The 23,349-nt window shown below is 41.4% G+C and overlaps 1 protein-coding gene across 1 annotated transcript; it reads left to right on the top strand.

Moving 5' to 3' along the window:
- The first annotated feature begins 1,940 nt into the window (after positions 1 to 1,940).
- Positions 1,941 to 20,608, top strand: Eif1ax (eukaryotic translation initiation factor 1A X-linked). Its single transcript, XM_057759809.1, has 7 exons — positions 1,941 to 2,173; positions 6,505 to 6,588; positions 8,110 to 8,213; positions 8,938 to 8,988; positions 11,638 to 11,719; positions 13,761 to 13,852; positions 16,855 to 20,608. Exons 1-7 carry the CDS (start codon positions 2,158 to 2,160, stop codon positions 16,858 to 16,860), a joined length of 435 nt encoding a protein of 144 aa, XP_057615792.1. The 5' UTR covers positions 1,941 to 2,157; the 3' UTR covers positions 16,861 to 20,608.
- The last annotated feature ends 2,741 nt before the right edge of the window (positions 20,609 to 23,349 follow it).

Genomic DNA, 23,349 nt, shown 5'->3' with positions numbered 1-23,349 from the left:
TATGAGTTTGAGGCCAGCCTGGTCTACAAAGCCAATTCCAAGACAGCCAGGGCAGTTACACAGAGAAACCCTCTATTAAACAAAACAGGGGAAGCCGGGTGTACCAGTCCACACCTTTAATCCCAGCACACAGAGACTGCAGGAGCCTCTGAGTTTAAGGACATTCTGTTCTACATATACAATGAGACCCAGTCTCAAAAGAATGGAAAATGACATTTGTAGTTTTTTGCAACTTGCACCTTTATTTTTTTGAGACAGGTCTGTGTAGCCCAGGCTTCCTCCATCTCTCTGGTGCTAAGATTGCTACCATTCCTGACTGAAAGTCCAAATGATTCTAACATTGGGCTCTGGAATTTATAGAGGCGAGGTTAAATGTGATTAAACAAAACTTACTCTGTGATCTTAGATAGTTCCATCATTTTAGCAATTAGGCCTAGTACACAAGTAACCAGACTCTAACTGTATAGCTGTTTCAAAGTCAAGTACTTGGGTGGCCGGCACACGCCTTTAATCCCAGCACTAGGAGGCAGAGGTGGGTCTCTGTGAGTCAAGGCCAGCCTGGTCTACAAAGAGAGTTCCAGGACAGTCATGGCTACATTGAAAAACCCTGTCTCAAAAAAACCATAATAATAATAATAGTAAAAGTCAAGTACTTGATGTAAATCCTCATAGGAGAAAGGGCCAGTTTTTTTGATTCCTTTAGCAAGGTTCCTCCATCTGATCATCAGATCACTGAGGAAGAGGTGAATCATATGGACATCTGGTCAGAAATATTTAGCACAGGCAAGGGCCCCATTGCAGCACCTGTGCTTGCTATGCTTAAGAAGGACCAAGGCGCCGGGCGGTGGTGGCGCACGCCTTTAATCCCAGCACTTGGGAGGCAGAGGCAGGCGGATCTCTGTGAGTTCGAGACTAGCCTGGACAGGCTCCAAAACCACAGAGAAACCCTGTCTCGAAAAACCAAAAAAAAAAAAAAAAAAAAAAAAAGATTTATATCGCCGGGCGGTGGTGGTGCACGCCTTTAATCCCAGCACTCGGGAGGCAGAGGCAGGTGGATCTCTGGGAGTTCGAGGCCAGCCTGGTCTACAAGAGCTAGTTCCAGGACAGGCTCCAAAGCTACAGAGAAACCCTGTCTCGAAAAACAAAAAACAAAACAAAACAAAACAAAACAAAAAAAAAAACAAACCAAACAAAACAAAACAAAAAAAAAAAGAAGGACCAAGGCCAGTATATGGTGCTTAGTTTTTGTCTAAGTATCCCATTTCAATATAATCACTTCTTTAAAGACCTTACTCCCAAATACAGCCATATACATAGCTATTTGGAGTTAGAGCTTTAGCGTGAATTTTGGAAGATTGGTCCCTAATATCGACTTTCTTCCACCTCTTCTTTTTGTCCTGTGTGTGCTGAGCAACCCCCTATGTGCAGACACTCTTAAGTGCTGGCAATAAGCAACAGACCTGGCTACGGTAAGTTAGGGAGGACAGATTTTTTTTTTCCCAAGTACCATCCAAATATTCTATTAAAGTTTAGAAAGGGAGGGCAGATGGCCTTCTCCCCTTCGCCTCAGACTTTCCAGCCTGGCTGGGCCGGTGAAAAGGCTACATAAAAACTCAGCTAACTATGTTAGTGAGTCAGCAGCCTGTCAAGTTGGGACTCAACTTGGCTAGGAATCAGCAGACGGTGGCCAAGGCAGCAGCATCACGCACTACCTCAATTTCCCCCCTCTGTGACGCGGGGGGAGGGGGGCTCTGCCAGCCCCTTCCGGCCTCCAGGGCCTCGCTCGCTCCACCCATCGCGTGCCCTCCCGTGGCAGTGCACCCCTCCCTGGCAGGCATCTCCCTGGGCTCCCACCCGAAGGCGTCCTCTCGGCCACGCCTGCGCCGTAGAACAGAGGGAGGGCGGGAGGCCGGGCCCACGGGCGGGGGAGGGGGCGGGGAAAAGCGCCGCCTGTAGTTGCGACGCCATTTGCCACTGCCGAACGTGGGCGCAGCCTGCTTTCGGAAGCACCAGTGACCAACCTCTTCCAAGCACGCTTCTCGGCCTCCCGCATAGTCTTCATCCCGCGCGTTTCTCAGCGTCGTCCCCCGGAGTCACTGCCGTTGCCGACGCCACCCCGAGCACGGTCCCGCACGCCGCCAGCCCGTCTTTGCCGCCATGCCCAAGAATAAAGGTAACGACGCCGGGACCGCGGCTTCGCTCCCTGCCGGCTTCCCCGGGCCAGCTCGCGGCCTCGAGGTCAGCTCAGGCCGCAGTGACCTTCCTGCCATCTTCCCTTGCCTCTCCTCTGGCAGCATTCTCTGCGTCCTACTCGGAGCTCGGCAGAGGCGCAAGGAAGTTACTCCTGGTTCCCAGTTTGGCCACATTGGGGTGGAGCCGACGCCATTTTTGTAGGGCCTCCTGTGTGAGAATGTGGGCTTCTGCCCCTGGTTCGTGCCACATTGACCGCGTCGCCAAGGGGACCCGTGGGAACACCTGCCTCGGGCTTCTTGGCTTTCCGGCACGTGGGGAGTTAAGCCCTGGGAGCGACTCCGAACTTTGAAAAGGGGTAATGCCCTTCTTGCTTTCGTGCCCATCTGGCACCTCCTGCATAGGCTTCTTTATGAACACTTACTTGATACTGTTGAGGCTGCTCCCGAGTAGCCAGTGGTCAATACGTCCGATGCACTTTTAAAGTTATCTCTTTACTCCATAGCTTTACGGGGCATAACTCCCCCCTCCCCGCCACCCCAGAGCGCTTCATCCTATTTAGCCAAGTTTTCCACTTTTGCTACAGATCATGTATTTGTTTTAATGGAAAAAATAAAAGCCTTTGAAGTTCCCTCTCTTCTGGGAACATGTTCTCAAGTTATCAGTCATGAGGGCACTTTTAATTTGGTATCTCCAAAATGAAGAGCCTAATCTAAGTAGAAGTACAGCATCCCTAAGGCCAGCCTCAGTTTTATCTATTTTGTGGTAGTGGTTTTTTTTTAGAACCGAATCTATCCTTAGCAGGACTCCACTGTTGCTCTGCCCTCGGGCTAAACCGGAACTCACTCAGTAGCTGGGACTAGCATTGAACTTGGGATTCTTCTGCTTCAGCTTACCAAATAGCTGGAATTACAGACTTGTGATGTTCATTGTCTGTATAATTGTGCAAGTAAAAATAGAGGAAAAACTTGTGTTTCCCACAGGAGAGGGACACATTACCCGACACTTGGGCCAGTTGGTGGTGGCTCACACCTTTAATCTCCAGCACTCAGGAGACATGCCAGGAGGATCTCTGAGTTCCAGGACAGCCTCAGGACTACACAAAGAAACCCCGTTTCTAAAGACCAAAAATAAGATTAAAAATAAAGTCATCTTTGGGCGGAAGAGATATCTTCCTGATTAAGAGAATCAAAATTGGGTTCCCACACCCGCATGGGGCAGCTCCTGACTCCTATAACTTCAACTCTGAGGCCAGTAGGATCTCTGAGTTCCAGGACAGCCAGGACTTATATAAAGAAACCCTGTCTCGAAAAACCAAAAATAATAAGATAAAAATGAAGTCTTTGGGCAGAAGAGTTATCTTCCTGGTTAAGAGAACCAAAATTAGGATCCCATACCCACCCACATAGAGTAGCTCATGACTGCTTATAACTTCAGCTCTAGGGGATCCAGTGACCTCTTCTGGCCCACCTGGGCACCCCACCACACACACACAGGTGCACACGCGCATTTTATTAAAACGAAGTCTTTGATAACTCATATTTGGGGGCGCCTCGCTTGCGCCTCCCCCCGCCTGCTAGTGCTCTCTTTTCTGCTTGAGAGCTGACTCCAGGGAGTCTGCTTAATTACCTGGCAATGTTCACATTAGACCTCTGAGTACTTGGTCACAGTTTTGTGGATAAGTTGATTTGAGATCGTCTTGCAGTGTGGCCCAGGCTGACCTTGAACACACTGTCCATGCCATGCTTCAGGGCTTCAAAAATCAACGTTGCCAGTCTTTTTGTGTAGCAAGATTTTTAAGAATTTTTACTGATTGTCCTGAGAAAAGTGTAATTATAGGCATAATGTGTTCAAAGTCTTCAAATTGCTGTCTGTAGACTTCCTTATTCTGAGATGGCAACTGGATCACATCAGCAGGTGAGGTCTTATTCTCGCTTTAATTCTAGTGACTAGATTTCTGGTTCCCACACTAGTTGTAAGTCCTAAAAGGACGGGAATGGTGTCAGTCATAATATTGTCTCGATAGCACTTAGCCTAAAAGATGCTCAATAAATATTTGTTGGACTTAGTCATCTCCCTCTGGTGACTCCACCCATAGGTGAATAGTAAGTTCCCCTTTGGTTCCAAGGAGACAGAACTATTCTAAATCACATCTTAGTATGTTTTAAGAAAGATCCTCCATCCTCCCTGGGCTTCTCTGAAACACCTCTGTTAAAGAATGAATTTGAGAATTGTTATTAAGCTTAAGAACTAGATAGTCTTTTGGAAAGAAAGTGGAGTTAAAAAGATAGTTTTTCTCTTTATTGCTGTTTTGTTATACACTCAGGCTTGGTCTTGTTTCAGTTTTTATTTTTTTCTTTTGTTTGTGACAGGGTCTCACTGTGTAACTCTGGCTGTCCTGGAACTCACTCTGTAGACCAGGCTGGCCTCGAATTTACAGAAATCTGCCTACCTCTGCCTAGAGAGTGCTGGGATTAAAACTGCACACCACCACTGCCACATTTCTTTATTACTGTATAATATCCCTTTGTATTGTGTCACCATTTGTATGCTTGCCTAGAGAATGGCTCAGTAGTAATTCCCAACACCTATATGGCAGCATACAATTGTCTGTAACTCCATTTGTAGGGAATCCAAGCCCTTTCCCAGTGCCTATTTTGGCACTGAACATGTCCGTGATGGACAGACATACATGAACGCCAAACACCCTTAAACATTAAAGCACATTTTAAAGGAGGCTCTCGAGGCAATTGACCTTGCTTTTAAACTAGACTGTCTCAGGTATGGTGCATTTTAAAGGATGAGGTTCAGAATCTTTAACTGTTACTAGTTTTCTGCCATCATGAGATAAGTATGCTCCATTCCAGTAACCATAGCTTCATGTTTCTATCTCCTGTCATCTTTTTACCAGCTCTTTTCATAGGAAGGGTTAGGTATGAGAAAGGCGAGGTGTTTTTGTAAAATTTGTCAGGGCTCAGTATGGTGGCTCACACTCATAATGCCAGCATTCAGGGGGCTGAGACAGAAGGACTGCCGAAGTTTCAAAGCTAGTCTGAGCTATAGTGTGAAACCCTGTCTCAAAAAAAAAAAAAAATAGAAAGCTGAGGCCCATGTAGTTAAGAGTGTGGTGACAGAAGTCTCCGGAAAGGAGCCCTAATATGAGCACTTTACTAGGACAGAGAGGGTTAGGGTTGGATCTGGGGTCCTGAGCTCATTGACTAAAATTTTGAGTGAGTTATTTAATCTCTGACCTTTAGTAAACTTACTGATAAACTGGGAATAAATGTTAATATTCAAGGTGATTGTGACAGGTAAACAGATGGCATTCTTAAATAGTTAAGAATGGTCATTGGTCATCTACCGACTCATAAGGGCTGGTCCCACGCCCAGCAGTAGGTGGCCAGCACAAAAGGAACTCAGCAACATCTTTGGAGGTTCTTTAATCACGTGTCCTGTTGGAACATTTTTTTACCTTAACAGTTCTTTTGCTTATATATTATGGCTTCTGGGTGTGGGTTTTATGGGATTCGTGTTTGGTTTTGTCATGTATCAATTTGTTTTCATTTATCTTATTCTGTCGTATTATTCCTTAGATGTCTATTCATTTTCTCATGAGAGAAGGGGGTGGATCCACATGGGAGGGGAAGTGGGGAAAGTGAGGTATTGGAGGGAATCAGAATATATTAAGAAAAACTGGGGGGGGGGGCGTTCAAGACAGGCTTTCTCTGTATAGCTTTGTAGCCTGTCCTGGAACTAGCTCTAGTAGACCAGGCTGGTGTTGAACTCAAAGAGATATGCCTGCCTCTGCTTCCTGAGTGCTGGGATTAAAGGTGTACACCACTGCCACCCAACTGAAAAACATTTTTAATAAAAGGAAAAAAGATGAGGATGTTACTTAAGATGTAAAGTCCCCAGGGAAAAAAACTCTATGAGGAGTGGTGAGGGTAACATGGAATATGATAAGTTTAACATGATTGACCAGATTAGGCGGAGTTTTAAATTTAATTGAGTTTTAAAGATGGTTTTCTTTCTTTTTTTATAAACTTTTTAAATTTAACTTTATTTTACATGCATTGGTGTGAAGGTATCAGATCCCCTAGGACTGAAATAACAGATAGTCATGAGCTGCCATGTGGGTACTGGAAATTGAACCTGGGTCCTTTGGAAGAACAGTCAGTGTTCTTAACCACTAAGCTATTTCTCCAGCTCCTAAAGATGGTTTTCTAAGTCTGTTAAACAGTATATGTTTATCACTGTTCATTTGCAGGATGTTTTACAGATGATTGATAACCTTTTCTTTTAATAATTCATTAGGAAAAGGAGGTAAAAACAGACGTAGAGGAAAGAATGAGAATGAATCTGAAAAGCGAGAGCTGGTGTTCAAAGAGGATGGGCAAGGTAAGAGGCTGGATAGTTGGGTTCTTGTTAGATTTTTCTAATTTGTTTTTCTGTATTGGGGATCAAACATTTTCTGACTAAGACTAGACTTCTGGCTTCTTGCCTCTGAGTTTATTTGTGCAGACAGTTGGGTGTTGTCTTTTTAGAGGATTCTAGTTAAGAATTTGGCATTATAGGCTAGGCAGGATAATGTATACCTTTAATCACAACACTTGGGAGGCAGAGACAGGCAGGTTTCAGGCTAACCTAGGCTATATGGTGATATCCCCACCCCAATTTTTTTTGTGGTTTTTCAAGACAGGGTTTTTCTGTAGCTTTGGAGCCTGTCCTGGAACTAGCTCTTGTAGACAAGGCTGGCCTCCAACTCACAGAGATCTGCCTGCCTTTGCCTCCCAAGTGCTGGGATTAAAGGCATGCGCCACCACCGCCCGGCCCAATCTTTTTTGTGTGTGTATTTCTTTATTATTATTTAAAGTTATACATAGCTTTGTTTTTTATTTATTATGTATACACAGCCAGAAGAGGGCACCAGATCTCATCACAGATGGTTGTGAGCCACCATGTGGTTGCTGGGAACTGAACTCAGGACCTGCAAAAGAACAGTCAGTGTTCTTAACCTCTGAGCCACCTCTCCAGCCCAGCCCAATCATAAGATAAAGAAAATAGCCGGGTGATGGTGGTGCACATCCTTAATCCCAGCCCTCAGAAGGCAGAGGCAGACCAGTCTCTGAGTTGAGTTGGAGGCCAGTCTGGTCTGCAGAGAGTTCCAGGACAGTCAAGGCTACATAGAGAAACCCTGTCTTGAAAAACCAAAATAATAATAATTTGGTATTTTACCCAAGTAAAAGATAATTCTGACTTTCTAAGAATAATTACTGTTATACTGATTCAGCAAGGATATCACTAACATTTAAAGTACTTGGACTGAGGATTCCATGAGATTGCTCTAAGGATTCAAAGAAATAAGGCTATGAAACAGATAAAGGTCTGAATGTGAACTGTATGAGGTATAGTGTACATACTGGGACATGGCACCTTTGATCTCTAGAAGTAGTGCGTGATCACAAGGGCAGGAGTCAGTCTGTCTCCTTACTGAAAACAAGTAGATAATTAAAACATCTAATAACAGACCCAGGTTGTTATATTACAAAGTCTTGTTTCTGGTTCAACCATTAACTAGCCAAGTGTTTAACTCCCTTGTATTTATTTTATATTTGCCCAATGTATATTTATCCCTAACCAGTGCAGTCACATGTTCTTGTCAATTTTCAATGGACATAAAAGGTGCTTTCATCAAAAAAAGCGAACAAGGCCGGGCGATGGTGGCGCACGCCTTTAATCCCAGCACTCGGCAGGCAGAGGCAGGCGGATCTCTGTGAGTTCGAGACCACCCTGGTCTACAGAGCTAGTTCCAGGACAGGCTCCAAAACCACAGAGAAACCCTGTCTCAAAAAACGCAAAAAAAAAAGAAAAGCGAACAATATTTCATTCCTTTTTTTCTCCCCTACTCCATCCACGTAGAATATGCGCAGGTAATCAAAATGTTGGGAAATGGACGATTAGAAGCAATGTGTTTCGACGGTGTGAAGAGACTATGCCACATCAGAGGGAAATTGAGAAAAAAGGTAAGTGTGTGGACAGAACAGTTGTTTTGTTCTAATGTGAAAATGTAGAGGAGGGTAGAGGAAATGCCTTTACAGGTAGGGGTGTGTGTGTGTGTGTGTGTGTGTGTGTGTGTGTGTGTGTGTGTTGCGGGGAGCCACGCCAGGGCGCCTTAACATGTTACACACAACCACACTTCAACCACTGAGCTACATGTCCAGCCTCCCACCTCTACAGATTTTACGGACCTGAGGATATTAGTGTAAGTCCAGTAGAAGACCATAGTGATCATTTTATAGATTACATTGTTTAAAGAATCTTTTGCCTCACTTGTGTTGTATTCCTGCCCAAAACATTTGGTCTGAATCTGAATCATTAGGAAATAGTCAACAAATCTAATTTGCGGAACATTCTGTTGTTATGAAAGAGGGAAAGGACTAGGGAACTGTTCCAGTTTTAAGGAGAACTAAAGAATCCTGGCAGGTGGCCCTTTGGGTTCTGGGAAGTCCCGGCTCTGAGTGAGAGTGGGGTTCAGGTTGAGAGTGTATTTTATTTTATCAATCCTTCACAAGGAAAATAAATGATCATGAAAACTGTATATATTTGGGTGGGTAAAAGACAGAAAAGTACAGCATTTTTCTGTTTTCATAGTAGATGGCCAAGCTGTTTCTAAGTGAATCATCTCTGAAATTTCTTGATTCTGCTTTATTATTGAAAATAGATTATGCAGTGACTTTTCTTTTGTAGGTTTGGATAAATACCTCAGACATCATATTGGTGGGCCTCCGAGATTACCAGGTAAAAATTACTTTTAAATTTGTTTTTATTTTGTTGAACTTGATGAGCCATTTCCTAAGAGCCCATTGTATTGTAGCCATTATGGTTGGTGTCCCTGGCAGTGTGGTTCCCAAATGCCAGTCTAAGGAGTCAAACATTTAGCTTGTATAGTGCAAAATGGTTTCCTTATCTTTACTATTTGAAGTTTCCTCTTTTAAAATAAATATTGTGGGACTGGAGAGATGGCTTGATGGTTAAGAGCACTGACTGTAATTCTAGTTCAGGGGATCTGGCACATAAAATAAAAATAATTAGAATAGATGATACTACTATGTGATTATTTTGTTCCTTTTTTTATTTTTTTTCTCTTTCTGTACAGATCTTTAAAAATCTAGAAACCATTATTGTAGGGTTTTACTGCTGAATGAATCCTGTTACATCCCACAATGGAATATAGCCTGGTATTTTTTTTTTTTCTAATCACTGACAAAAGCAAAAAGAGGGAAGGGTTTATTTTGGTTTAGTTTGAGGGGACAGTCAATTTATGGTGGTCATAGCAGCAGGGACCTGAGGCAGCTAGTCTGTCGCTCGTTCTTTGTGTGCTGACATTGGGTTTCTGAGGGTCACCTTGAGTTCCCCCAATGTTGGTGTTACAAGTGTGCACCCTTTTATTAAATTCCTATTAGTGTGGCTTTTATCATACTTAGTTTTTGTGAGTTTTTTACTTTTGTGTTTCAGATTAAAACATTGACATCTTTGTTTCAAACCGTAGGGCTCTCTGGGTGATTTGACCCTTCGGAGGGTCCTAGGCGGTGTTTGGAGACTCTTCTGGTTACCATAACTTGAGTGAGGTTCTTAGCAAGTGGTAGGTAGGTAGAGTACTGGGAATGTGGGACACCCTCTAATGCACCACATCCCACAGCAAAGATGATCTGACTCAGAATTATCATTAGTGCTTTGGTTGAGAAAAGCTGCTCCAAATTCATAAACCTTTTTAGATTTTAACAGTAACCCTAGAAGAAGAAAGGCTTTAATTCCTTGTTAGAAGGGATACTAAAATTTAGAGAGTTCTAATACTGACTATAATCTCCCATGATCCTTTCTCTGTCTTCTGTCACTTTGAGGGTGGTCCAGAGAGATTGTGGCATTACTGTCTTCTAGGGCTGAAGAGTTGGCTTGGCCATTAGGAGCACTTACCCTTGCAGAGAATCTGGTTTCAGTTTTCAACACTAACACCATCAATAGTTCCAAGGGATCTGATGGCTCCTGACCTGTGAGCACCAAGCACACATGTGATGGACATACATAATACAGGCAAAATATTCATATTCAAAACTGAATCTGAAAGGGAAATTTAAGAAAAAAATTTCAAGTTCTTGCTATCCACATCCCTCTTTCTGTACAGTTTTTAAAATTTTAAAGTGCTAGTTTAGATGACAGTGCCCTTAAAATTGAAGCAACCCGTTCTTCACCTTTAGGAAGAGTGGAATTCTTCTCAAATAAGGAAATATAAACATTTTGAGGCATCGTGTCTTGCTAGTGCAGCACAGGCGAAATAAGGTTTTTTTTTTTAATTTACGAAGATGAATTGGGTGCCAGTGAGACTAGATAAGCCTGATAACCTGAGTTTAGATCCCCAGAACCCACACGAAGATGGAAGGAAAGGAAAGGTTCCAGAGTTGCCCTCTGATCCATTTTTCAAAAAAAAGTCTGATTAATACCAAGTATTAGTTTACTTACTGTGAAAAGTTACCTTAAAAAAGCAGTGTAAGGAAGAATTCGTTTGGCTCACGGTTTAAGGGTGTATTCATCATAGTGGGGAAATGACAGCTGGAGCTGGGACAGTTGGTTTCACTGCATCTGTAGTCAGGAAGCAGAGGAAAGTGAACGAATGCTAGTATTCTTATCTTTCTGTTTTTTATTCAGTCCAGGACCCCATCCCATGGAATGGCACTGCCTGCATTTAGGGTGAACCTTCCTACCTTAATAAACTTAATCTAGAAACTCCACTCACAGAAAGACCTAAAGATTTATTTTTGTTGTGATTCTAGATCCTGTCAAATTGACAAGATTAATAATCATTACAGTTGGCCTTAACATACATGAAAAGGCATATTTAGTTTCTTATATCAGGACTGGAAAGATGGCTCAGCAGTTAAGAATGCTTGCTGCTCTTACAGTGGACCAGAGTTTGGTTCCCAGTACTCACATCAGGTGGCTCCCATCCACCTGTAACTCCAGTTCCAGGGGATCTGATGCCCCCTTCTAGCTTCCACAGGTACCCACACATACATGTGTGTATATACACATATACATTTTTAAAATTCCTTAGGCTATGATACCAAGTCTCACTCTTTGGCTTGCATCTGTAAATCTGTTTGATCACTCTGTAAATTGTAGTTTCAGGGGGGCATTTGTGCTTCTGATTAAAGGATAATTATAAATAATATAAAAATATCATTCTGCTGTTATAGATGTGAACTATATCTTTCTGAATTTTTAATCATTGCTCAGTTGTGTTCCTAAAACTTGTTTTGGAGTTTAACCTAAGGAAGGTGAGGAGGATTTTATAGCAAAACATTAAGATTTGATCTTTTTAATTCAATTTTAAAGTAATGTATGGCATAACAAATAATAGTGTGTTAATCAAAAATTACTTGTGTTTTTAAGGATAACAAAGCCGATGTCATTTTAAAATACAACGCAGATGAAGCTAGAAGTCTCAAGGCATATGGCGAGCTTCCAGAGCATGGTAATGAATGGCGGAGTCTTTATTAACTTGTCACGTGCTAGTGTTTAGGCAATGAAATTTTTTTTTTTTTTTTTTTTTTTTTTGGTTTTTCGAGACAGGGTTTCTTTGTAGCTTTGGAGCCTGTCCTGGAACTCCCTTTGTAGACCAGGCTGGCCTCGAACTCACAGAGATCCACCTGCCTCTGCCTCCCGAGTGCTGGGATTAAAGGCGTGCGCCACCACCGCCCGGCTAGGCAATGAAATTTTGTTCCTCCTATTTGTTTTTGTGTTTGCATGAGTAGAGTTAAATATACCTGCTTATACTTCATACTAGATACTATAGAAAGGTTATTAAAATTCTGTTCCTGATAAGAGTGTTTAATGACAAATTACATTGTCAGCCAAAGGAATTATTTCTTATGGTATTTTAAAACCTCTTCAAGAAAAGTTGGCAGTGCAGTTCGGTAGAGGCCACCCTCGCATGTACAAGACCTAGATCGAATGACAAGCACTACTGAAAAAGATCTCTTCAAAAGTCTGTCCTTTATATGTGTAAATACAAAGTCAGTGATTAAGTAGTATAGACTGTTTTCCCCCTCAAAATACAAGCCTTCTGTAACCTTATCAGAGGGAAAAGAGATATTTGGTGGTGGAGTAGCATGTCTTATTTCATTTCATTCCTTAGGGAAAAGTATGATTTGCCCAAATGTTTCTTCCTAATTAATGATTGGTGGGTGTAGGGGATGTGTTACAGCTCTGGAGCTGCAAAGATATCCTGGATTATCAGGAAGCCAGACTATACTTATAGCCGCAATAGAACAACTCATCCCTGGAAGGGAAAGTATCCTTACTTTATTGGGAAGCCAGGCTACCTGAAGCTGGGTTGTGTTAGGGGGATAGTCTCCCTGCAGGACGTAGCAATCCTGCTCTTCTGGAGAGCTGCTACAGCCGAGCCTCTGTTAAGGGAATGTCCTAGCCGAGCTATCAACTTGTCCCAAGACGTTACTTCTTTTGCTGACACTCTGCTAAAGGGGCAGCCCCTGCAGAAATGCACCACTCTTCTCCCGCTCTGCGAAAAGTTCCTTCTTTGCTCAGCCCCAGTCCCCCACCTTAGGGAGCATCTCAGCAAGGTTTTTCAGCTCAATCCCCTAAGAAGTGTCCCAGCCAGGTTCTTCTATTCTGTGCCTGCAAGTGAAGATCTTTAACCAAGACTTTTGAGAAAGAGATTTATTTGGGAAGGAGTTCAAGAGAGTGGCTGCTTCTGCAGCATGTAACTGAACAAGTAGAAAGGTTTACATAGGGCTTCTTAGGGGTGGAGTTTTCCAGGGAGAAGAGGAATTGATTAGTTCTCCCTATTCAGGGATTGGTTAGTTTAGTTAGTCAGGGGCAGAGATGGTTCTGATCTCGAGGCCATACTGTTCCTTTCAACTGGTCTTTTTTTAGCCTTTTGACTCTAATCTTAGGAACATGACATATTTCTTTCCATGGCTCTGATTCTAGGGACAAAGTGTGTTTCTTTGACACTGGTTTCAGAATCGGGGCATGTTTGTTTGGTCCTGGGTTTAGGGATAAAGATGTTTCTTTTACTGGCTCTGAGTTCAGGGTGCTCAGGGACTGGTTGGTTTCCTGCTCCAGTTGTCCCTTTTACCCTATAGTGGAAATAAGTTCTTTTCTTATTAGTGTTTGATTGATTGATTGATTGATTGATTGATTGATTGATTGATTGATTCTGTATGGTTCATTTTGATCAGAAGTTGAGTTTTCTGGACACTTGAAACAATCACTAATCCCAAGTCCAGCAAATGACTCCTCCAACTTTTTTCCCTCCTAGAGTAACTTACTTTTTCTTTCTTTCTTTTTTTGAGATAGGAAATAAAGTTGTTAGTATGTGCACAAATTTCTGAAGCATACCTAGAGGGTATAATTGCTTCAGAGAATTAGAACTTGACTTGTTAAATAGCCCTTGTATACAAAAGAAATTCCATATAGCAAAATTAGTAGAAAGTTGGAAGTCAACATTTTGATTATATTATCACTATTTTTCTTGTGTGTGTTTTTGTTAGCTAAAATCAATGAAACTGATACATTTGGTCCTGGAGATGATGATGAAATTCAGTTTGATGACATTGGGGATGATGATGAAGACATCGATGATGTAAGTAGATACAGCCTACTTTTTCTGGTTTCTGTTCATGAGTTACATACATAGACACTGTCCCTTTCCCTTAGATTCCTATAATACTGGGAATATAGAACATTTAAGTGAGAGTCTATATTTAGGGGTGAGAGGAACATGAAAGTAAAGGCACTGTTCAGAAATAGGAAGAAGATCAAAGTGAAGAAATAAAAGGATAGTGGTGAATGTTGGATAGAGGCAAAATGTACATGTATAAAATGTCACAATGAGAGCCATTATTTATCCCCGGTGATATTTAAAAATAAAAAGTATATTTTGAGACTTAGCTGTGTGTTAAAATCACAAGAAGTATTTAGAGGTCAAACTGTTAGCAAGTGTGGTAAGATATACCTGTAATGTTGATAATTGGGAGGCTGAAGCCAGGTGACTGCTGCAAGTTTGAGGTCAGCCTTGATTGCAATACCAGCAAATACCAGGCCAGCCGGATCTACATAGCAATACTTTGCACCACACCCAGAGTACATACAATTTTTATTTTATGTACATTGGTGTTTTGCTTGCCTGTATGTCTGTGTGACAGCATCAGGTCCCCATGGAACTGGAGTTGTAGTCAGCTGTGAGTTGCCATGTGGAATTGAACCCTGGTCCTCTGGAAGAGCAGTCAGTGTTCTTAACCACTGAGCCATTTCTCCAGCCCTACTCAATACATCTTTAAAAACACATGTTAACTCATATGGGACTTACATGCCTTCTTCTTGCCTCTGAGGCCATTAGGCACACGTATGATATGCACAAAAAGTAAATAACATTTTAACAATAGAAAGTGATTTTTTTTTAACTTTTTCTTTTCCAATACAGGGTTTTTCTGTTTAACAGCTCCAGCTGTCCTGGAACTCACAGAGATCCACCTGCCTCTGCCTCCGAAGGAGTACTGGGATTAAAGGCGTGCGATACCACCACCACTCTTGAACATTTTTAATGTAGTTTTCTTGAGCCTAACCAAAAGCATTTCTCTATTTCCCCCCAACACACACACTTTTATGATGTAGCATATAATTACTGTGTGATTCCCTAGTAATTCAGAAAGAGAGGAGGAAAGGGAAAAAAAGGAAAACTAGGAAGCCACAGGTGATGCCGAATTTACGTTCCCCTTTTTAATTTTTTTTTCTTAAGTGTAGTTTTGGTGGGTTGGGTGCCCATGGAGACCAAAAGAGGGCATCAGATTCTCTGGAGCTGGGGTTAAAGGCAGTTGTGATGCACCAATGTGGGTGCCAGTAACAAAACTGCAATAGTAGATACCCAGTGAGCCATCTCCACCTCAGAATTTCCATTGTTATGGACATCATTTTGAAACATTTATTTTGTATGTATGAATGAATGATGGACATGTACACTCATGCTAGGGGATGCATGTAGAGGTAAGTTCCTGTGGGTTCCAGAGAGCCTCAGGCCATTTTTTGGGGTGGTGGTGGTTGTTTGTTTGTTTTAAATAAGAGTTTGTTGTATCACCTGAGAACTCTACTCTTTCCCTTGGGGGACATTTCTCTGGCTGTTTTCTAAGTGTTGATAAGTGTTCTATCTGTACTCCTATAATCAACTTGAAAGAAAAGGATTGAAGACATACTTAACCTAGTTCTCAAAAGAGATCATGTTCCTTTATGTCTGTTGCTACTCCAAAAGTATAAAATCTCAAATCTGGGCTAGAGAAATGGCTCATTGGTAAAGGATGCTTGTTGCTCATGCAGAGGACCCTGCTTTGGTTCCCAGCACACACATGAGGAGGCAGCTCACAACTGCCTGCAACTCCTGTTCCAGGGAACCTGACGACTTCTGGCCTCCACTAGCACCCACATATATAAGTGCAGACACAGGTACACCCATACACACAAATAAAGAAAACTTAGTCTTTTTTATTTAAAGAAGTAAAAATGTAAAATAAATTATCAAATACGCAATGCAAAGGGAAGGAGACAGCAAACCTCATTAAGAATATTCTCGTTCTCTGTTAGTTCAAGGCCAGTCTGGTCTACAAAGTGAGTTCCCGGATAGCCAGGGCTATACAAAGAAACCCTGTCTCTAAAAAAAAGAAAAAAGAATGTTTTGGGGGGCCAGACATGGTGACACAGGCCTTTAATCCTAGTACTCAGGAGGCAGAGGTAGGTGAATCTCTTTGAGTTCAAGGTCAGCCAGCCATATAGAGTGAGGTCCCCTCCCCCCTCAAAACTAAAAAGAAGAAAGGTCAATAAAGAATAGTCCCATAGACTAGAGAGATGGCTGGCTGGGTGGGTGGTTAAGAGCACTTAACTGCTGTTACAGAGGGTCTCAGTTTGATTCTCACACTGCCTGTAACTCCAGCTCCAGGGAATCCAGTGCCATCTTCTGGCCTTGGTGGGTACCTGCACACACAAATATACTGACCTCGAACTCTATACTACCTACCTACCTACCTGCCTCAGTCTCCCAATCGCTGGGATTAAAACTGCACCACCACACCTGACTAATATACAATTCTTTAGAAAAATAGTGTGTATCACGTAAAATATTATGAAAATCAGAATTTCTGAAAGTGAGCTGCAATACAGAAAAGCTTATTTGGGGAATTTTCTCTTGACTGGGTTGATTTCCTATATGGCCTGTGAGAACATTTCCCTTATACACAGAGTATTAGAATTTAAGAGTGCTTTTCTCCTGGATTGGCTCAGGGTATAAAGTGCTTGCCAGGCCCTCAAGAATCTGCTACAGAGTCCACATACTGCTGGCTATAGTACCTTCTCTAAACCTAGTGTTTTTATGGCAAGATTGGAGGTGGAGGCAGAGGAATTTTTGGAAGCTCTTAGGCCAGCTAGCCTGACATACAGAACAGTGAACAATGCTAAAAGTGAGGGCCAACACCTGAGGTCCTCGTACTCCAAGCCACCTAACACAGCACCCAAAATAGTACATGTGAATTTGCACATGCATGTAAAGGATCCTTTTAGAATTGCTTTTTCCCTTTGACTTAATGTTCTTTTCTCTTTCAGATCTAAAATGAACTCAACATTTTACATTCCAGTCCTTCTGAAGATTGCCCTACAAGTTTGGAATCTGGTCATAGACTTCAAGGAAAAGTTTTCACTGTATTAATTGTAATTTGTTGAGACAGACTCGACTCAATACTAAGGCCGCTTTTTTCAAAGCTGAAAATATCTTAAGTGATATGTTAAGCCCACTTTGTTCATTTGATGTAATTGAACTCAAAAAAGATCATGTAAGAAAAAATATACATTACTGCCTTTCCTGCTTTGACCCCTTCCAGTAAGTAAATGGGTGTCTTGAATAAACAATTTGCCTTGTATGCATAAATTATGATTAAGCCCTCCTTTTGCATAGCTGTTGACTGTACAAAATATAGTCTTTGTGTATATTCCAGTTGCCCAGAGATTTTGATACAAATGGAGGCAGAAATCTGTTTTATGTTTTGTTGTGTTATATTTTGAGACAGAATCCAACTTTGTATCTGAGGCTAGCTTGGAATTCACTATAGTCCTAGTGAACCCATACTCGCTATGATCCTCCTTTCTCAGCCTCCTGGGTGCTGAGATTAAATGTATTTACCACACCAGGCAGAAATCTATTTAAAGGCAAAAGTGATAGGTTTGCTTTTCATATTTAAAAGTATGTATGTGGCTATTTTTATACTAGTTTTGATAACATGTACGTTCTTATGATTTATTTTTCAGTCATCAACTTACTGGGGGAGGAAAGGCATTTCCAAAATGTTTTTAGAAACTGGTTTTTAATATTTTAAATTAAGGTTGGTAGTTGCAGAAATTAAACACTAGGTGGTGCTCAGTTGTCTTAACATTGGTAATAACTTTTAATTAATTAAGATGGTTTCTTTTCTCAACTAGTGTGATTAGGAAATTCCCAAATGAGGAAAAGATTGTTTTACTCATGTGCATAGAATATTTTTACCAAAATACTGTGTGGGGATGTTGCTTTTTCAGGAGTCTTACTCGCCCAAGCTACATTTCTGAGGGCTTTATAAATACATAAAATAGGCAAGTGAAATTTTCAGCTCATAAGAATATGAATATTGTGGAACAAAGTAAAAATTAATGTTTTTTAAGGTTTCCCTAAATTGAGGGGAAAATGAGGGAAGCAAACTTTAACCTGATACAATGGCATGACCTATAACCCTGCACTTGTGAGGTCTAGGCAGGAGAATCAGTTCAAAAACAAACGTAGTGAAAAGATGTTTTCTTATTTCTGAGAAAATAGCATGCTGCAGAGGACAAGTTTATATGTAGACAGTCCAGGGGGTTCCCATTTTCTTTCTACTGGGAATTTAGGCTTGCTCTTATTTAGGAGTTATTATTGCAGTTAGAGCTGGGCTAGTCAGAACTCACTGTACGCACTGAAAGCTTGCAAGTTTATAAACCAAGATCCATCGTGCAGCTTGTGGACCTTGTATTCTAGTAGCATCCAGAAAACTACATTAATAAAAAGTAATACACAAAGGAATGTATATTACATGGTTTCAAAAACCAAGATCTTGGCCGGGCGGTGGTGGCGCACGCCTTTAATCCCAGCACTTGGGAGGCAGAGGCAGGCGGATCTCTGTGAGTTCGAGACCAGCCTGGTCTACAAGAGCTAGTTCCAGGACAGGCTCCAAAACCACAGAGAAACCCTGTCTCGAAAAACAAACAAACAAAAAAAAACCAAGATCTTTTCTGTGATCCCTTTCTTAACTATGACTTCATCTCAGGTTTTCCTACTCAGCTTCAAAATGTGAGGTTCCATAAATAACAACAGTAGGAAAGATGAAGTGATGTGGGATGTGGTCTGTATGTCTGTATTTCTTAATCTGAGGAGTTCTTAGTGCATATCTATCTAGGCAGAGTGTATCTGAGAACAAGGGCTGAAACTAACCTTGAGATACTTGCTAATCATCGTCTTCATCAGTAATTAGACCTCTAGACCTTAAAAGTGTTTCACCAGCTGGATGTAGCATCCACCTGTGATCCCAGCACAGGAGAATTTGTTAATATTGGCCAGGGCTACATAAGACTCTGTCTCAAAAACAACAATGAAAAACCATTTTTACTAAATTTGCAGTGTATATAGTTAAGCATTTTATGGGCAGTGTTTTAAGTCTACATAGGTGATACAGCTCAAATCAAAAGTTGATTTTCTTCTTCCTGTAACAAACAGGATTTGAAATGTTTTTTAGAAATTACATATGACCCCATTTCCTGTACCTTCTGGTGGTTTTATCTATTTTCTTGCCTAAATAGTAGCAACATTAACTAATGAGTGTTCTTGTGTCCAGGATGATCTGGAGTCATACTGGTTTAAAGTAGTTGAATACAGTTGTCACTAATACGCAAATGCTACCTGGAAGAGTTCTTTGATATGTATTTGGTATGGAAATTAATACATTTAACTGATCCAATTTTATTTCAAATAAGGAAAAGGAAGTGGTCTTCAAGGAAATTTTGTTTTTTATTTTTACTTTGATTTCTATAGTACAACTCTATTATAAGCAGTGCCCATAAAGAAAAATAAAATGTTTAAAATCTAAGAATAATGCTATTTTGTTTTGTGGAGGGGAGGTTTTTTTTTTTTTTTTTTTTTTGCTGTTGTTGGTTTTTTTGTTTTTTTGTTTTAGTTTTTCAAGACAGGGTTTCTCTGTAGCTTTGGAGCCTGTCCTGGAACTCACTCTGTAGACCAGGCTGGCCTCAAACTCACAGAGATCACCTACCTCTGCCTACCGAGTGCTGGGATGAAAGGCATACGCTGGCACCACCCAACTGGTTTTGGTTCTTTGAGACAGGCTCTCATATAGCCCATGCTGGCCTTGAAATACCAACAGCTGAGGCTGACCTCAAACTTGTGGTCCTCTACCTTTACCTCCCAAATGGTGGGGTGACAGGTGTGTACAAGCACACCCAACTAAAATAGTATGTCTTCCTGCTAAGATGACGTCACAGGTTAATGCTAATTAATTTGATAATCTCACACCAAGCTCTTGGTCTGATCCTCATCACCCCATGAATGAATCCAGAACCCAGTTGATGGGGTTGTGGTTTTCCTGTAATTTTTTTCCAGATAGGGCATGAACATGGTGTGTTGCTACAGTGGCTGAGTAACCACACCAAGCATCCCTGTAAAAAGACTTGCCGAGATTTATTTGTTTGCCTTGTCTGTTGAATCTTTCTTACCATCTTAACTTATAAGGGAACTGCTTTTAGGAGACTACAAAGTATTCATGACAGGAATTATATATTTTATTTGGAAAATAGCCATTGGTTTACTCATCCCATTTATGGAATCATAGCCATAAGTTGTCACTTAAAAATTTCATGACTTGTAATGTTACTTAATCTCAATTGTCTTAGTAAACTTTATATAACTGTTGAACAACATCTTCAATAAGTAGAAGTAGTGTTGGCTGCAGAGTAACTGAGTAAATCAAATATGTTATAGCATGTTTTAAATAGATTTCTACTCAATTTGTATTCTGTACAGATTTAATGATGTCCACTATAAACTGTGGCTTACAGGAAAAGATCAGAATGAAGACAGTTCTGTATGTTACCCTGCCTTTCATAAAGATTAAAAAGATTTGTATCAGTGTATGATATTCATCCTGCTTAGTGGGGATAAGTTTCATTTATATACTAATAGGACCCCCGCAGACTCTTACACAGTCCCTATTAATGTGCGCAGTTTTCCTTAAACCATCATTTTCCATCCTTGTTCAGAAAAGAATAAAATTTGAATTAAGTTGTATTACAAGTGTAAGTAAACACTAGAATGAGCAGTTGAGAGGTTGTACTGGACACCTCTACCAGTTTCTTGAGAGACAGTGTGCTAGAAATAGAGAAGGAAGAACGTGGGCCATGGGGCTGGTTATCCTGTGCCCCATACCCCAGCCAGTGCCCTATTAAGTATCCACCACTACCTTTCCAGCTTGTCTCAGCTTCATAAGCCTGACCTGGGATATAGGGCGGAATATAACACCTTCTGTAGAATTATTGGAGGACTAATGACATGTTTGTATGTGTGACGACACTATTGGTGTCTGCTTTGCACATGGAAATCCAGGACCATGTAAGACAGAAGATACATGTCTCCTGTGTTCACTGTGTCTTGCTTGCAGTTTTTAATTACTATGATAGAATTACTATGATAGAGTGTGTAGAATATATATTTGTATTGTGCAGACACTACAGTTACTACCACACTATCGTTATTTAATTCAACAGGTGGGAGTCTCCCAAGTTGCTTGCAGCTATTTTATGAAATTCCAGCCGCTCTATATTCAGAGAAAGTTTTTGGTTGATAATAATGCTGGCTGTGGTAACGCAATTTTTATGCTTTAATGAGTCCTTTTGCTAAGAGATTCCCATCATGTGGAACAATGTAAGGACGTCAGATGCAAACTACAGCAATTAGGAAATAAACCACAAAACAACCCAAGAGAGTATAGAATTGGTTCTTTTCCTACTAACGTTTTTAACTACTTAGATGTTAAAGGTGATTCTTAGCTTTGTTGATTTTTTTTTAAACTTAAGTGTGATTTATTAGAAAAAAAAGTGCACTTGTACATTTTATCCAGTTCTTTTTTTATAAATATGATTTTGATTGTTTGAACTGAATGGATACTTGATGGCATGCTTCTCAGTGCAAACCTGTAGTGAAGAAGACATTTCCTAATGGTAAGTCATTTGTTCAAAATGATCTCAAATTACAAAAATGGTAGTCACTGCACCTTTTGTGCTGTGCAAATACATATATGTGAACATGAGTTTCTGGCCAACATGTTGGCTTCTACTCTGGTCTTGTGGAGAGTGAGTCAGGTAAGAGGATCGCACTGTGGATCTTAAATTCCCAATACTGCCTCAGCCTCCCATGCGGTGGGATTGCAGGCACACACCACTCACCATCCCCAGCAAGAGACCCATGCCAGAAAGTTTACAAATTTGAATGTAAACTTAATTTTTCCTTTACTGTGAATTGGCAGACACTGACCAGATATCTGAACTTGCCTCCTCGCGCACCAAGCAGATCTACAGTGTATGCCAGCTGACCTCTGACACTGCCTGGAGATTGTCACATCCCACAGGCTGAATTTGTCCCATCTTACATTCAAGATATACACCCCAAGTTTTTAACTATGTTTCTAAACAGTAGGCCATATAATTCAAGGTTCTCAAACTCCTTTTTGGCTTTCAGATGATTCTGGGAGATTTTGCATGTTTATTTTAAAGGTTACTACAAAGGATACTTTAGAATGCCTGATAAGGATTTGAATGGTGCAGGGGCACAGAGCTACCATGATCTACAGGAGCCATGTCTGATTGGGGCTCTTGAACTCTGTATACCAGGCTGACTTCAAACTCAGAGATTTACTCATCTTTGCCTTCTGAGTGCTGGGATTAATGGCATACACCACCACCCGCTGAATGTCCTCTTCTGACCTCAGGGTGCACATGGAGGGTTGCAGGCAAAATACTAAGACATAAGTCTTTAGAAGGAAAAAAAGACGATCCTGAAGCAGGGAAGTCAGTTAAAGCATTAGCTGTGCAGGTGTGTAAACAAGAGTTTAGATAACCGCAGCCTACAAAAATTGCTAGTGGGCATGGTGGTCCATCTTCGTAAGATAACTTCATAGATAACTAGCCATATCGAGAGCTCTGGGTTTGAGAGACTGCCTCAACGAATAAAGTGGAAGAGGGATCCAGAATGATTACTAACTTTGATTTCAGGCCTCTTTATGATATATCCACCATATAATACTGTCTATATACACATGAAAAAGGGAATGGCCCTGGCTGGGCATGGTAATGCACTCCTATGTGTATTCTAGCACTTAGGAGGCTGACAGAAGGGGCAAGACTGGGGAAAGGGGGTTGTGGGGTATATAGCTCAGTTGGTAGAATACTCTAGCTTACATGAAAGCCCAGGTAAAATCCATAGCACTGCAAAAAATGGCATGGTTCCACCTACCTATAATCCCAGTACTTGGGAGTGGACACAGGAGAATCAGGAGTTGAAGACTGGCCTTGGTTGGCTACATAGTGAGGTCAAGGCCAATCTAAGCTCTCAAAAAACAAAAGGTGGGCTGGAGAGATGGTTAGGATCACTGCCTGTTCTTCCGAAGGTCCTGAGTTCAATTCCCAGCAACAACATGGTGGCTAACAACCATCTGTAAGGAGACCTGGTGCAGAATACGGTATATATAATAAATAAACCTTAAAAACAAAAGGGAAAATACAGCCGGGCGGTGGTGGCGCTCGCCTTTAATCCCAGCACTTGGGAGGCAGAGGCAGGCGGATCTCTGTGAGTTCGAGACCAGCCTGGTCTACAAGAGCTAGTTCCAGGACAGGCTCCAAAACCACAGAGAAACCCTGTCTCAAAAAACCAAACAAAAAAAAAGGGGGAGGGGATACAGAGTCTTCGTGGCTCATACCTATAATCCTCGCTCTTGAGAGGCTGAAACAAGTGCAGTGAGGCCAACCTGGGCTAAC

Source organism: Chionomys nivalis, chromosome X (genome assembly GCF_950005125.1).
Source record: "Chionomys nivalis chromosome X, mChiNiv1.1, whole genome shotgun sequence".
Taxonomy (NCBI): Eukaryota; Metazoa; Chordata; class Mammalia; order Rodentia; family Cricetidae; genus Chionomys; species Chionomys nivalis.
Note: the sequence above shows the minus strand (reverse complement) of the source record. Positions and strands in the feature narration are given on the sequence as shown.